At 42.6% G+C, this 15,923-nt stretch overlaps 1 protein-coding gene across 1 annotated transcript in view; it reads right to left on the bottom strand.

Annotated features, from left to right (window-relative positions):
* The window catches only part of LOC127644056 (zeta-sarcoglycan), a 530,452-nt gene that overhangs the window by 130,053 nt on the left and 384,476 nt on the right, over nucleotides 1-15,923 (bottom strand). The window contains exon 4 of the mRNA XM_052127069.1: nucleotides 7,202-7,289. Coding sequence (XP_051983029.1) covers nucleotides 7,202-7,289 — 88 coding nt within the window. The remainder of the gene's footprint in view (nucleotides 1-7,201; nucleotides 7,290-15,923) is intronic.

Raw genomic sequence — 15,923 nt, 5'->3', positions numbered from 1 at the left:
AATACACAGATTATTTCGACAGCAGAGCTCTAATAAACGTTGATCATTTTCGTTCATTCGACCAACACCAAACTTCCCGATGCAGTCAGGCCAGGCTTGATGGTCATCTCCGACTCGAGCATTTAAGTCTCCTAAGAGCACAACACGCTCAGAGTCGGACAAGGGGTTCAAAGCACTTTCAAGGTCGTAATAGAAGTGATCCTTGACAGTAGGGTCAGCAGCCAACGTCGGAGCATAAGCAGAGATGATTTTGATGGTACCCTGTCGTGTATTGAGCTTCATGACTGAGATTCTGTCACTAACAGCAACTGGTGTCTGTATGCTGTTAACTATGGTATTTTTGACAGCAAAACCTGTGCCATAGAGACGAGGTTCATCAGCAGGCTTTCCAAACCAGAAAAAAGTGAAATTCCTCTCCTTGATGGTACCTGCACCCGCAAGTCGGGTTTCCTGCAGGGCAGCAATATGCACATTTCACCTGGAAAGTTCAGTGTCAATGACAGCTGTTTTCCTAGCGCATGTTGTCTCAGGGTCAAGGTCGTTGTCAGTGGGCATTCCGGTCATCATCGTTCGGACGTTCCAGGTAGAAAATAGTAGTTTTGTTGTTTGAGGTGATTGTTTCAAACTAATCAGACCACCTCATCTGATTGTTCGTTGGTGAGTGGAGCACCTTATTGGCCGGGGGCTGCCCAGTTTCAGCGGGTGGTAGCTTCCATGAGGTTTAAAAACCCCTCCCACTCTAGAACAAGGTCCCTGGCGCCTGAATGTTCTCACCATCATTCAGACTTATAACCGGTAACTACCTCATTCTGGGTGTTATTTCTGTAAGAGTGAGTTACAGGCGCAGGTTTCCTCTGCGCGTGTCGACGATTCAAGTTTGGTCACTATGAACACTGTGAACTTGCCGCCAGGACTTTAAAGCTACCCTGGGTGGTCCTATCACTTGTCAGGGGCTTCTCTCGCCCGGAGCTCACGTAATCAGAGGAAAGGCATAGCCAATACGTCTGCGAGAGTGCCCGGGTGCAGGGGAATGCCAAAAGTAGAAAGAGATGCTCCGTACAGTTGCCTTGATGGGATCCCAGCTCCATTTTTGTGTGTATGGCCATTGACTCTGAAGAGTTCATCCGCCCTTGAAAGCAAGTCTTGCTTTTAATCTTACCAGGGTGTACACCCACCCTCCTCATTCCCTATACAGGGCCATGGGGGTTTCCGGATTAGTCGCCGGAAAGCTCGACCATGAAACAGGTAGTACTGGGTTACATGGTACCAGTAGCAGGTTTTTGCGACCTGACCTGACTGAATATTATTATATGGCTACTATTTTCTGAAACCAAGTTACAATATGGATATAATATTAATGCTGTAGCAAAACCATGGTAAATTGTATCAAAACCTTGCTTTCTGCCAAAAAGAAAAAGAAAAAAAAAAGAAACATGGTTACTACAGTCGTGGTTACTAGTCATGTTTAATACAATATTACTATTATGTGTATATGTTGTCACGCTGGTGATCTGGGTTCAAATCCCACCCCTTAATATAATTTTTCCCATGTCTATACTCTTAAAATGTCCTATAATCATACTTAGAGTAATAAATAAAAGCGATTTCTCACAGTGATTTGGTCACAGTTTAGGTAGGGGAGTTGAGAGAAGGACTTGATCTGGATAAAATTACCCATGGTTTTACTGCAGTAATATTGCTGTGACCATCTGTTTTGTTAGAAACTATATAGTTCTGATGTGCCATGGTGTTACTACAGTAACTTGTTGTTAATAGTAGTTAGTAACCACGTTTAATATTGTGGTTACTATGATGATACTGAAAAATTACATGGTGATACTATGGTTACTGTAATGAAACCATGGTTAATTTTTGTAAATACAAATTATAAAAGTACAAAAACAAAAGACAACAGGGAATATGTGACATGTGGGACTCCAAATACAAACACAATAAAAATGCTACAGTGATGCCACTATACTGTATGTTAGTATTTAAATAGGGGTGTAAGAGTATCTGCCACTATTTGCAATTGAGTGCAAATAGCATCTAACTCTATTTGCACTTAGTGCAAAGAAGATAATTTTTGTTGCTTTTTTACTCTTAGTGAAACTAGCATCTGCCTTATTTTTCTATGACTTATAAGATTTTATTTAATTCCATGACTTTTCTAGTCCTGCAAAACACAACAAATATTCCCTGATATATCAAGGTTTTTCATGGCCATGGGATCCCAGATGAACACAGTACTGGAGGGTCACAAGGTGAACATACCCAAAAAAGGTCATCCTAAAGCCACAAGGACCATGACATATTACCACTCTAAAACATTAAGTGACTCCCTTATGAACACAGGATAAAGTCATGATCGCAGTACTCTCCACTCCTTGCTCACAACAACACAATGGTGCATCAATCATCAGAACTTATGGGATATATTATAAAAACAGAGACCTCTGCACTCTTGGGGAAAGCTATCAGAGGACAACCCAGCTCTCTGGATCCCAGCACCTCTATACAATTTCTATTTGAAGATTAATGTTCTTGCAGCGAGTGGGATCAGGGACAGAGAGAACAGGAGAGAGGGGAGAAGTAGAAATAAACGGTAAACAAAAGTGAGGATGTGAGGGGTGATAGAGTAGAATGTTGCTACCTGTTTGGGAGTTAATCCTTTCCATAAAATTGCCTAAATGTTCTGACAATGTCGAGAGAGCAGTGCTAGCCTGAGGGCAATGGCACAGCAGACTTGTGTGTAATGTCAACATGGATATAAAGGGCACGAGATCTTAGCTACAACAAATAGGTAACACACCCTCAGTGCATAAGTAAATTTACTCTCTACCCATAAGCGTGTACTTATTAAAGATCCACCCATGGCTGAGATGCAATATAAAATATTTGCATTTTTCATAATACAGACCATCCGGGTTAGAAAATGCTTGCTATTGTTTTCTTAACAGCAAAAAGAACAAAGCTAACTCTTCTGTATTCCAAATCTGACTACTCAATTTCTAAAAGCAGATCCTATAATACAAATGGTTAAGTAATACAGATGCATACAATTATGTCCATGAATAGTCAAGTCAAGTCAAGTCAAGTTTACAGTGTATCCCTGCTGAAAAGGTTAGTGCTGGTGGACCAGCATAGCCATGCTTTTCACCAGCAACACTTAGCTGGTGAAGTTGGTCGACCAGCATGATATTTTTGATCAGCACACCAGCATTCCATGATGGGGACTGGCACCCAAAACCCAAGTCACAGAACATAGGCAACCAGGCAACCAGAATGAACTTTACCACCATATGTATTTGTGATTTGTATGTGTTTATTGTACACACACACACACACACATATATATATATATATATATATATATATATATATATATATATATATATATGCAAATTTTGTACATTTGTTAAATCCACACATAGTTTGCTTTGAGGCGTTCAGCTCCCGTCTACTGAAATTATATGGTTATAGTGCCACTTAGTGGTTTACAGCAGCAAATGCATAATTGCAGCAGCAACCACGGTGGTAAAATGACAATTTTGGGGTGCAATTCCTGTACAACGAAATAAACTGCCCATCCACCACATTACAATGAATATTTGGTGAAATTATCTAGCTAGTCACGGCATTCCTCATTGAACCACGTTGGTTCAACATTATAGAGCTATCGTTAATAATGTAAAACAGGGGTGGAGTAATAACTACTGCAAAGATTGAATGGATGTCAAATTATTATAGCTCATTCACATGGACACCAGTAAGCCATTTATTACGTGAAAGCTGTTTGAAACAAGAAACTGGGGTTTGCGTTTTCATGCAATGTGTAAGCAGCAGAGGCATTGTGCTGCAAAAGTGGGGTTTCCCTCTTATGTCATGCTCCATAACATAAATGCATGCATAAAAAGCGATAAGAATGACGCTTATGTGTTTACATGTACACCAGTGTGTTACACTGCTTTGGCTTAATCCCATAAACGGCATAAGGAACATGGCTTCATAGCGGGCCAAGTTATCAAGGTTTTAGTCCATTCTATTTCAACATATTGCATAGGTTCCACCCCTTGAGGGCTCTTGCACAATGTAAGCATCTGAATTCATGAGATATGTAGGAGTAAAGATATCGAGGGAAGGACATACAAATTAGAACTGGAAAGCAGCCCAAATCTGTCCCAGCATGATATACACCAATCAACTACAACATTAAAACCACCTGCCTAATTTCGTTTAGGTCCTCCACGTGCCGTCAATAAAGCACCAACCCACATCTCAGAATAGCATTCTGAGATGCTATTCTTCTCACCACAATTGTAAAGGGCAGTTATCTGAGTTCATAGACTTTGTCAGTTTAAATCAGTCTGGCCATTCTCTGTTGACCTCTCACATCAATAAGGCGTTTCCATCAGCAGAACTGCCACTCACTGGATGTTTTTTGTTTTTGGCACCATTGTCAGTAAATTCTAGAGACTGTTGTGCATTAAAATTCCTGGAGATCAGCAGTTACACAAATACTCAAACCAGACCATCTGGCACCAACAATCATTCATGCCATTATCTAATCAACCAATCGTGTGGCAGCAGTGCAGTGCATAGAATAATTCAGATACGGGTCAGGAGCTTCAGTTCCCCTTCTGTCATTCACTCGAAGTTGTGTCAATTTAGTGACACTAGGGGTCACTCTTGGGAGCCCCAAACACCTCCAATCTTTGAGAAAAGGCCAATGAGAATGGAATTTTTATCACCCGGAGCTTGGACGTGTGGCTTACACATCCAACCCATCTGGGTGGCTGGCCAGGACCATCCGATTTGGCTACGTGATTCAGTTCACCAGGCGCCCACCCCAGTTGGGCAGCATCCGCTTCACCACGGTGTAGGATCGTTGCTGTGTCCGGTGCATGCTTTGTGCACCTATTTGGATCACATGCAGAGCTCTAGATGCTCTGAGCAGATTTGTCTGCTTTGGCGGACAGCTAAAAGGGAATGCTGTCTCTAAACAGAGGTTTGCCCACTGGATCATGACCAGCCTGCTCCCATGCTAGTTACATCACTTCCCCCCCCTCAGGGGTGTGGGGAACAACATGATGTCTTGTGGGGTGTTAGGGGAGGTTAAGTGCAGACTGATGCACCTGCTATTACACGTGCAGCAGCAAGTGTTACACGGTTCAGCTTTTGTGGCATTTTTCTAAAGGGACCCCTTGTTTCACTACATCAACACAACGTTGAGTGAGTGACAGAAGGGGAACGTCTCAGTTACTGTTGTAACCTCCATTCCTAAATGGAGGGAACAAGACGTTGTGACCCTTTTGCCACAATGCTGTACTATCCGGTGAAATGGCCGGGACCTTGTCTCGGATCCTCAGCACAAAACCTGAATGAATGGCCGCATTCCAGCTTCTTTTATACCCATATGTCTGGGGAAGTGGCATCTTTTCTCAAAGATTGGAGGAGCTTGGGGTTCCCAAGAGCAACACCTAGTGTCACTACATTGACACAACATTTCATTCCCTCCATCAGGTAATGGAGGTTACAACAGTAACCGAGACGTTATTGTTCACATCAACCATCAGAATGTGGAAAATTATTTGATCTTAGTGATTTGGACCATGGCATGTAGTTGTTGGTGCCAGAAGGGCTGGTTTGAGTATTTCTGTAACTGCTGATCTCCTGAGATTTTCACACACAACAGTCTCTAGAATTTACTCCAAATGGTGTCAAAAAAAAAAAAAAACCTCCAGCAAGCGGCATTTCTCTGGACGGAAATGCGTTGTTGATGAGAGAGGTCAACAGAAGCCAGAAAGTTTATGGTAACTCAGATAACCACCCTTTACAACTGTAGAGAGAAGAAAATAATCTCAGAATGCTATTGTGAAATGAGAGTCGGCACTGTTTTGGTGGCGTGAGCGGGAACTATGCAATATTAGGCAGGTGGTATTAATGTTGTGGCTGATCGGCGTAAACAGATTTGTGACTGGTCTTCGTAATTAGCTAACCCAGCAAGACTTCCTTGGTTAACATGTTTTCCAGACAAGCCATGCTGAACGATCACCATTGCCAGCAAATGCCTACATTATGATGGTCCATCAGTTTAGATTAGCACCGAACCATCATAAACCAGCCTGGACAAAAGAACAAAAATTCATGCTGATTACATTCATCCATGTCAACAGGGAAACTACCAAAATTGCGCACTCCTTTGCTTCCTGATAACAATAATACCACCTGAATTGTAGATCACATGTGAAGCAGTTGCCTTCTCTGGTCTCCTATGTACAGCAAAGATTTTATCTGAACTCTTTTCAAATGTATCCCTAGTCCATAAAAAGAAAGTAGTGGAGAGCATCAAGTCGTCTACTTGTTTTAGGGGTGGTTGTTTATGTTCTGATCTACTGTAGCAACTAGCTAGAAGCAGGTAGCTCCTTCAAAATACATACACACAAACATAAACACTCTGCCTTGCATAACCTAGGGTGTAAAACCATGACAAGGGAAGAGGATTCACTGGAAAACAACAGAAATCTCCAGAAACCCCCATGGCTTCTTTGAGATAGAGTAATAATTGATGGAGGTCTTAAACCCAACAGGCAGTTGGCCCCACCATGCAGCCTGCTGTCTTCTGCAATGCGTTAACCGAGCTTCAAACAAAAACAAAAAATGCAAGCCAGTAAGTTTAATGTATTGTTTTTATCTCTGCACATTTGTGTGTGTAATGTACAGAAAGAAAACTGGTAAATGAGATGAGTTCACTCTGATGCACCTTTGAATATAATACAAGCCACTGTTTTGAAGAAATCTTAGGCCAAAAGCCCTTTAGCATCTCATTGACAAAACATGCCATTAAGGAAATTAAGTAAAAAAACACTATACATTTTCTGTTTACTGACAATCTACTAACAATGCATTTTGAATAGATGCCATAAAGAGTCTTTCCTCTATTCAAAAATGATTTTATTCTTTTGAGCAGGTGTGCAGATGCCAATTAGGAGTACAATTAAGTTATGTTGAAAATAAAAATGAAATTTGATATTAAGAGACTTCAGGCTTATAGGGCAAACGCACAGAGTTCAAAACGTGGAAATATTGCAGTAGAAGAATGAATACAGAGAACATAAATGTGTATGAAATACCCTGCTGTGAAATGTGAAATCAGGTGACATGTCCATAAAAATAGAGTTGGTTTAAAAATGACACTCACCCACAGTGAGCTGTCCTGTCAGCTGGCCAATGTTATTTCGTGCATTCACCGTCACATTGCGGTCTGATTGTAGGATCAAAGGGCTGTCCTGAAATACACAGAGAAGCAATAATCTGGTTATGGGTGCATTATAAAAGAAGTTAAAGTCACAGTGCATACATTTTATTTTATTAATATACTTCTCTTATTCTAGTGCAATGTGCAGAATTAACAATATGGTTCTATCAAAACATTGATCTGTTTGTTGTTTGTTTGTTTCTTTTTTGGTTTGTTTGCTTGTTTGTTAGTTTGTTTGATTGTTTGTTTGTTTGAGAATCCCAACCAGTACAAAAGAGCAACTTTGCATTAACCAGTGGCATAAATTTAAGGCAGGATTATGAGCATATTTAGATGCATGCTCTTTCACTGATTATGCTTAATAAACTGACAACATATGTGGTCATGTGCAAGGTCATAAACCGCTTAAGGATAAATTGATCAACACAGATAGATTTTTTCACATTATTCCAATTTGCGTTGCAAGTAAACACCTTTACTGGCATTCTTACTGGCTTTGACAACAGAAGCAGAGAATAACTCGACTATTTCAAATCTCATGTAAACATGGTTTTCTGGCTCTGTCCGATTTTTTTACTCAAGCTGATTTAGGGAATTATCAGCTTATTGGTTTGCATGTAAACAGGTTCTATCTGTTTTGCGGACAATGGAAGAGGGGAACTTTTTGAAAAACCTTTTTTAAAACAGTGACTATTTTTCAATTGCATTTGTTACCCCTAAGATTTCTGAGCCAAGTTGATTAGGATTGCAACTTCCCACAAAAAATATTATTATTATTAATACTAATAATACAAATAATACAAATATTTATAAATAATAAATGTTAAAAATACAATTTAAGAATCACAATGTATAAAAAATATTTGTAACTTTTAAAATTAAGATAACTGATCTGTGAAAAGAAAGGGGAGGGCAGAGGACGATATTTGTAAAGGAAAGCTAAAAAAAGAGCAAATAACAGACTGGTGAAGGCTTAGATGACAATGACAGGATGATAATTTGTGGTTTGATATGCTATGGTGCACGATGAGTGTTCCAAAGCTTTCTACCTCATTTACACTCTCTTTAGGAATCAATAAAATCATACAAACTATTTTTTTTTTCTTCTTTCTAATGATATGTTCCCTATCAAAAAGCTACACTTTGATGCTGCGCTGATTTAGCACTTTGGGAACGTCTTTAGGAGTGACCAGATGTGAATATGTGTGCAACACGTCAATGAAAGTGGATTAGGATTGCAACTTAAATTAAAATAATAGTAATAATCATACAAATATATATAAATAATAAATGTTAAAAATACAACTTAAGAATCACAATGTGATTCTAAAAGGAAAGCTAAAAAAAAGAGCAAATAACAGACTGGTGAAGGCTTAGATAACATTCACAGGATGATAATGTGTTCAGCATGATTCTGTTTGATATGCTATGGTGCACGAAGAGTGTTCCAATGGTAGGCAAATTCATACTGTCTCTTCAGATACCTCTTAGGGAATTCTAAGAAGAGAAGGCAATGCCATGATGATTGTTGATTATATCAACATATATAAACAAACATATTTTTTTTTTTTATAATGTAGATAATAAATTAACATATTTCATTAAATCCTGAAAGGAATCGATAAAAATTTTTCTATGTAATTAAAAATTTATTATTTAAACCAATATATATATATATCTGTCTGTTTTTTTGGTTTGTTTGTTTGTTTTTGTGCTTATTAGAGTATGGCACTGTTACATTAACAACATGCTAAAGTTGAATTCATTTGTGAGTCGAGTCGCCTGTTCTAAGTAATATCTTTGTGGAACATGGAGTTGCTGCCTATGTAGCTTGAGATGCTTAATAAAATCAAAACAGCGCAACAGTCAAAGATTTCCATCTAGCACATTTAAATATGAAAAATATTAAAAGCAGTGCAGACGGACAAAAAAATGCACTTGGTGTGAATGGCAGTTTAGAAGGCAGCAAGGCAGCTCACTAGGTTTTGAAACAGAGCCTTTGTGTGTTTGTGTGTGTACATGCATCAATGCGCACTGGCTGGAAAGAGTGTGTTTATGTGTTCATGCATGCAGGGGTACATGCTGTGGATCACTGCTGCCTGTGTCCTCTCTATTCTGTGCAGATCTTATCCAACTGATCTGGACATTCCCTCCCACATCAGACTCTCTGCTGTGGAGTAAATCAAACACAAGCCCCACTGAACACTCACACAAACACACACACACACACACACACACACACACACACACACACACACACACACACACACACACACACACACACACACGCACACACACACTGAGAATGTGTCACTGAGAATTAGCTGTATATTGAGGAGACTAGTCAGGGTAGGAAAATAGTCAGGGTGGTGGAATCAGAGTAGTATTTTTCATTTGGCTATGTGTTTGTAAATATCAATGACCTATTTTGGGTCAACTGGGATATCCTGAGTGAGCTGGGTCTTGATCAGCTTCCGTTTAGAGAATAAGTTGAAGTGGTTGTCACTGGCAATGTGGCATATATTTTGAGGAGCTTAAGGTAGGGAAAATGGTGTCAAGATTTTCTTCCTCCACATCATAAAACTTTCGAACATCTCCAACAGATTGAGCAGCTCTGTCATCTGTGTTGCCTTTCAGTGACTTGAGATGTAAGGCAGTGAAGCCCCATAGGATTTCTCCAGTTGGGGTGTCATCCTTCCCCTTGAATCTCTTGTCTATCTCCTTGGAGAGGATGTCAATAAAAGTAAAGGACACCTTTCATCGATAGTGCTCCTCCAAGTTCTGGGCTTGATGGTCCTCTGTGGAAGATTGGGAGCTGTACTTGTACATCTGAGGCACCTTTATGTGTCTGGTTTGTCCAGGTATTTCATCAGGGACCTCAATGTCAGCTGCCCCTGCTTGTTCTTTTGCTTTTGAAAAGAGGACCTTCAATACTCATCTTTCCTTATTACTTTCACCATTACCATGACCCCTTCCACAATGGTGCATGATACTAAAATATCAAGGTCCTTTCTCAGGAGTGCAGAAGTAGCAATGGCAGTCTCAGTGAGGACAGGTGTCGCAATCACCATGCATAGAATAAATTCAAAATCTATGCTATGCAAGAGTATCTTTAGTAAGCTGCAAACTTTCTGTTGGTTTAAATGTAAAACATATAGCTATCTAACATACCTCACACACTGTAGTGGGATGTGAAGGTTACAGCTCAGACTGCACTAAACCCACTGACACCTGAACATTCTAAACGGGGTGTGGCTGAGTGTGTGTGAGGATTGTATAAAAAATAAAGGGGAACTCCACCCAAGAGATGATTCTACCTCATTTGCACTCTCTTTTGGAATCAATAAAATCATCCAAACCATTTATATTGTTTCTTCTTTCTAAAGATATGTTCCCTATCAAAAAGCTACACTTTGATGCTGCGCTGATTTAGCACTTTGTGAACGTCTTTAGCTTTAGTAGTGACCAGCTGTAAATATGTATGCAACACGTCAATGAAATTGACTAGAATTTATAGCCTATGCTGGTGACATCATTGGATGCACCTGTAGCAGGGCTATAAATAGATGCGCAACAGGTGCATTGTCAGATCTTTTGTCTTCAGATCATTCTGTGGGTGTTGTGCTTCTTGACTGTCAGAACTGTCTACTTTCCTCTGTTGGGAGTTAGAATTGTTAGGCAGAAAACCTTTCTCTTTCTCTTTTCTGTAAAAAAAAATGAAGAGAAAGAATGACTGATAAACAAAGCAAGCAGTGTGTGTTCCCATGTTTACGCTATATGGCTGAAACGGACACACACCAGTTTTGTTTTGCGTGTTTGGGGGAAGAGCATGCTGCTCTTGCGTTGGGGTGGGTGCGAGCATTGCGATCCGTTTACAGTCAAAATGCTTCGTACTTGTCTCGCTTACTTCCAAGAGCCAGTACCCACTCTTTCATCATGGAGCTCTCGCATAGATCTAGCTGAGGAGCGAGCGACGGGTCCGTCCCTATCGCTCGCTCTCCCCACAGATCGAGCTGATCCTTCTCGTAAGCCTGAAGCACACTTCGGCGCCTCTTCGGTTCACGAGGGGGACGCTGAACCTCAGAACATTCCACGCACAATAATAAAGCAGCTGAGGAATTACTCGAGGTGGTTACTCAGGCTGTGGCCAGACTACAGTTAGACTGGCCATGCGAACAAGAGACCCCCAAAAGCTCCAAACTAGAAGACCGATTTCTGATTTAAAAATGCTATATCAGTCCCTTCCTTTCTTTGATTCTCATTCATGGAGGAAACCTTATACTTCCTGTGTCTTCGTGCCCTCGACGTAGACATATTCGACTATCATAGGTGCTGAGGCACGGGGGTATTCAGTGATGCCGCTGGTAGAAGAGACACTTGCGGGTTATCTCTCGCCTGGATCAGCATCATCACTAAAGAGACCCACTCTCCCCACAAAGCCATGCAGGACCACCTTTACGCTTGTGGGGAAGGCTTATCAGGCAGCAGGTCAGGCTGGTGCTGCCCTACACACTATCGCAGTGTTACAGCTGTACCAGGCTGATCTGTTGAAGGACATGAGTGCAGGCACCACGGTCGACGAAGAGGCTTTCTCTGAGCTTCGTTGAGCCACGGATCTGTCTCTCCTCATGACCAAGCAGACGGCTCGTGTCATTGTCTATGTCTGCTTTAGTCAGCACGGAGAGACACTTATGGCTCAACCTGTCGGGCATCAGAGACAAGGACAAAGTTTTCCTTCTCAATGACTCGGTTTCGCCTTCTGGCTTATTTGGTGATGCTATGAATGTAGTTATCACCAGATTCCAGAAGGCAAAGAGTCACGAGGAAGCCTTCGGGCAATTCCTTTCTCGCGGCACTCAGGAGGAGGGGTTGTTGGCCACCCAGCCTCTAGAAGGGAGGCTCAAAAGTGTGGCGAGTCGTACTCCCCCTCGTAGAGACAGGGGGCCGGCTCGTCGCCCTCAGCAGCCCCAAAAGCAAGACCTCATGGTAGTCATTTCTAATGACTGGCGCATGATGCATTCAACTGTACCTACCCGATACCCCCACGAAACCTCTCCATTCCCGCCACCTCTAGTGTTTCGGGAGTTAGAGGTTTCCAGAAAAATGATGGGTGTTCCATTGCTTCCTGCCTTAGTCCAGGACGCGGAATACTCGACATCTTTTCAGCAGGAATTGTCAAAATTGATACCCATCTCAGAGAACCTGGCAGCATGGAAGCTACTAGCAGGTGTTTCTAAGTGGGTTCTAAGAACAGTAGAAAAAGACTACAGAATTCAATTAAATCGCTGTCCTCTGTGTTTCAATGGCGTGGTCTCCATTTCCGTGAAACCGGAACAAGCATGTCTACTGTGGAAAGAACTGCAAAACCTCTTTGTCAAAGGGGCCATAGAACATCTTCCCCTTCCAGAGAAAGAGTCAGGTTACAACAGCAGATACTTCCTGGTTCCCAAGAAGGGTAGGGGGTTGCGTCCGATTTTAGAACTTCGAGGCTTGAATCGCTCAGTCAGGGCATTCAAATTCAAGATGTTAACTGTCAAGACGGTCGTGTCTCAAATCCAACATCACGATTGGTTGGTCACGATTGATCTCATGGACGCATATTTTCATATAGAAATTCTGCCACAACACAGGAAGTTCCTGAGGTTTGATTTTGGGGGAAAAGCTTTCCAACATCGTGTTCTTCCATTCGGCCTAGACCTATCACCCCGCACATTCACGAAACGCATAGATGCAGTACTGGCTCCTTTGCAACTCCGGGGCATACACATTCTGAATTACATAGGCGACTGGCTGATACAAGCACAGTCACGAGAACTGGCAGGTCAGCACAGGGATATCGTCTTAGCTCATCTGGTTTCTCTGGGTCTGAGACTCAATGTCAAAAAGAGCATTCTATCTGGGCGTTGTATGGAATTCGATCATGATGCTGGCACAATTGTCTCCTGCTAGAATCGTGTCCATTCAGAACACATTGGGCAAAGTCAGGCTAGGCCAAAGTTGCACTGTTCATCAGTATCAAAGAAATACTAGGTCTCTTGGCATTTGCGTCTTCAGCGATCCCTTTGGGCCTTTTGCACATGAGACTGTTTCAGTTGTGGCTCAAAGCCAGGGGATTTCATCCTAGGTCCAGTCCCCTAAGGTAGATAAGGATTACGCGCCGCGCGCTTCGTAGCCTTTCTATGTGGTTCAGACCTCGGTTTCTCACTTTCGGTCTCACTCTAGGTGCGTTTTGCCGTCGCAAATTGCTAACGACAGACTATGCAGTCTTAAGTGATCATCCAGCTCAAGAGGAGTGGGAGGGTCATCAGCTTGAGAGGCTGCCATGTCCTGGTGCGTGTGGACAACACAACAGTAGTCTCTTACATAAACCATCAAGGTGGTCTACGTTCACGTCAGCTCAACAGATTGGCATGGCAGATTCTCCTTTGGGCCCTGGGCAAGCTCCTGTCAATCAGAGAAGTTTATATCCCTGGATGCCTGAAGAGCAGAAGTGGACTTCTTCGCCTTCCCAACAGACAGCGCAATGTCCCCTCTACTTCTCTCTGAGTCACCCAGCCCTCCTAGGTCTGGACGCAATGGCACAAACATGGCCCAGAGTGCGCCTGTATGCATTTCCTCTGGTTTCTCTGCTCCCGCGAGTCTTGGCCAGAGTTTTCCAGCAAGGGTCTTGCCTCTTACTGATAGCACCACGTTGGCCGAACAGGGTATGGTTCTCAGAGATAATGTCTCTCCTCAACGGCTCGCCTTGGGCGATTCCGGACAGGAGGGACCTTCTGTTCCAGGTGCAGGAGACAATATTTAATCCCCGGTCCGAGCTGTGGAACCTTCATGTTTGGCCCCTGAAGGGTACCAACTGAGGGACACTGGGCTTTCACCTGAAGTTATCGCGACCATTCTATGTACTAGGGCTCCCTCTACTAGAAGAAGTTACGCCAATAAATGGGGTGTCTTTGAAAGATGGTGCAGTGCACATAATGCAGATAGAGTTAACTGCCAGATTTCTTCAGTTCTGGACTTTGTGCAGGATTAAATATCAGCAGGCACATGCCCTGCCACTCTCAGGGTTTACGTGGCCGCTCTATCGGATTGCCATACCCTGATTGATGGGATGCTGTTGGGGAGACATCCTCTGCTTGCTCGCTTCATTCGTGGAGCCATGCAGTTGAGACCTCCTGCTAGGACCAGGATCCCTTCATGGGACTTAGCAAAAGTCCTTGAGGGTCTGGTTGAGACCCCCTTTGAATCTCTAGAGTCAGCGTCTCATAAATTTCTGAATCTCAAGATGGTTTTTCTTATGGCAATTACTTCTCTAAAAACAACTGGGGATCTGCAGGCTCTGTCTGTCTTGCCAGCCTGCTTAGATTTTGCCCCAGGAATGGCTAAAGTAAATTTTGCACCGTCATCCTGACTACCTGCCAAAGGTTCCTTTCTCGACCATACATCCGGTCACTCTCAAAGCCTCTGCTCCCCACCGTTTACAATGCCGGAGCATGAAAGACTTCACGGACTGAGTCCAGTCCGTGCCCTTCAGACTTATGTCCACCGCACTAGCTAGTGGCTTAAGTCAGGGCATCTATCCATTTGCCATGGGGCTGCAACAAAAGGGTGGCCGCCACCAAGCAAACTATGTCACATTTGGTGGGGGATGCTATTGCCCTGGCCTACGAAGCGCGTGGTCAAGCTTAGCCAATAGGTATCAGGGCTCACTCTACCAGAGGGTTTGCCTCCTCTAAAGCTTTAGCCAGAGGTGTCCCTCTGCAACATGTTTGTTATGCGGCAGGCTGGTCCTCTCCGCATACATTCACAAAATTCTATAGTTTGGATGTTCATGCCACTCCGGGCTCTCACGTCCTTGAGTCAACATCACAAGCTCATGTCTGAGACCTCTTGCACTCTTGTGAGCACAACTACACAACCGTAAGGGGTCTGGACACCCACAGTGCGGCGGAGTGGGTATTCTCGCTCCCAAAGCAATAAATCAGCGCAGCATCAAAGTGTAATTTTTTGAAAGGGAACGTCTCGGGTTACTTTAATGTTCCGTGTTCCCTGATAAAAGCGGAACGAGATGCTGCGCTTCATTTCCACACTGGGGATGCCCCAGGACTGCTCTTCAGACAAAATACCCGACGAAGCACCTGTGGCGCATCTATTTATAGCCCTGCTACAGGTGCATCCAATGATGTCACCAGCAGAGGCTATAAATTCTAGTCAATTTCATTGACGTTTTGCACACATATTCACAGCTGGTCACTCCTAAAGACGTTCCCAAAGTGCTATATCAGCACAGCATCTCGTTCCACTTTTATCAGGGAACAGGGGTTACATTTAAGTAACCCGAGACGTTATAGGTATATCACTTTTTAACTTCTACATGCTAACAATTCTAAAAAAAAGTTTATTGGCTCCAAACAGAAATAAAATTAAGGAAGAATCATGCTGCCACTAAACTGTTTTTTTATAGGATATGCAAAAAAAAAAAAAAAACAGGGGCACCAAGAGAGTTTTTCGACTATAGAGGCATCCCATGAGGGGATTGTCTCGAATGTAAGAGCACGTAGAGGCCAACTAATTTCCTAGCATGTAGGGCAGCCTACATGGCACTGCATCACATTACCTTCATTGGAAGGGCACCCATTGGGACACTTAATTAGATTTCCTCACACAT

This window comes from Xyrauchen texanus, chromosome 5 (genome assembly GCF_025860055.1).
Source record: "Xyrauchen texanus isolate HMW12.3.18 chromosome 5, RBS_HiC_50CHRs, whole genome shotgun sequence".
Lineage (NCBI taxonomy): Eukaryota > Metazoa > Chordata > Actinopteri > Cypriniformes > Catostomidae > Xyrauchen > Xyrauchen texanus.
This window is presented reverse-complemented; position numbering and strand designations above follow the sequence as displayed.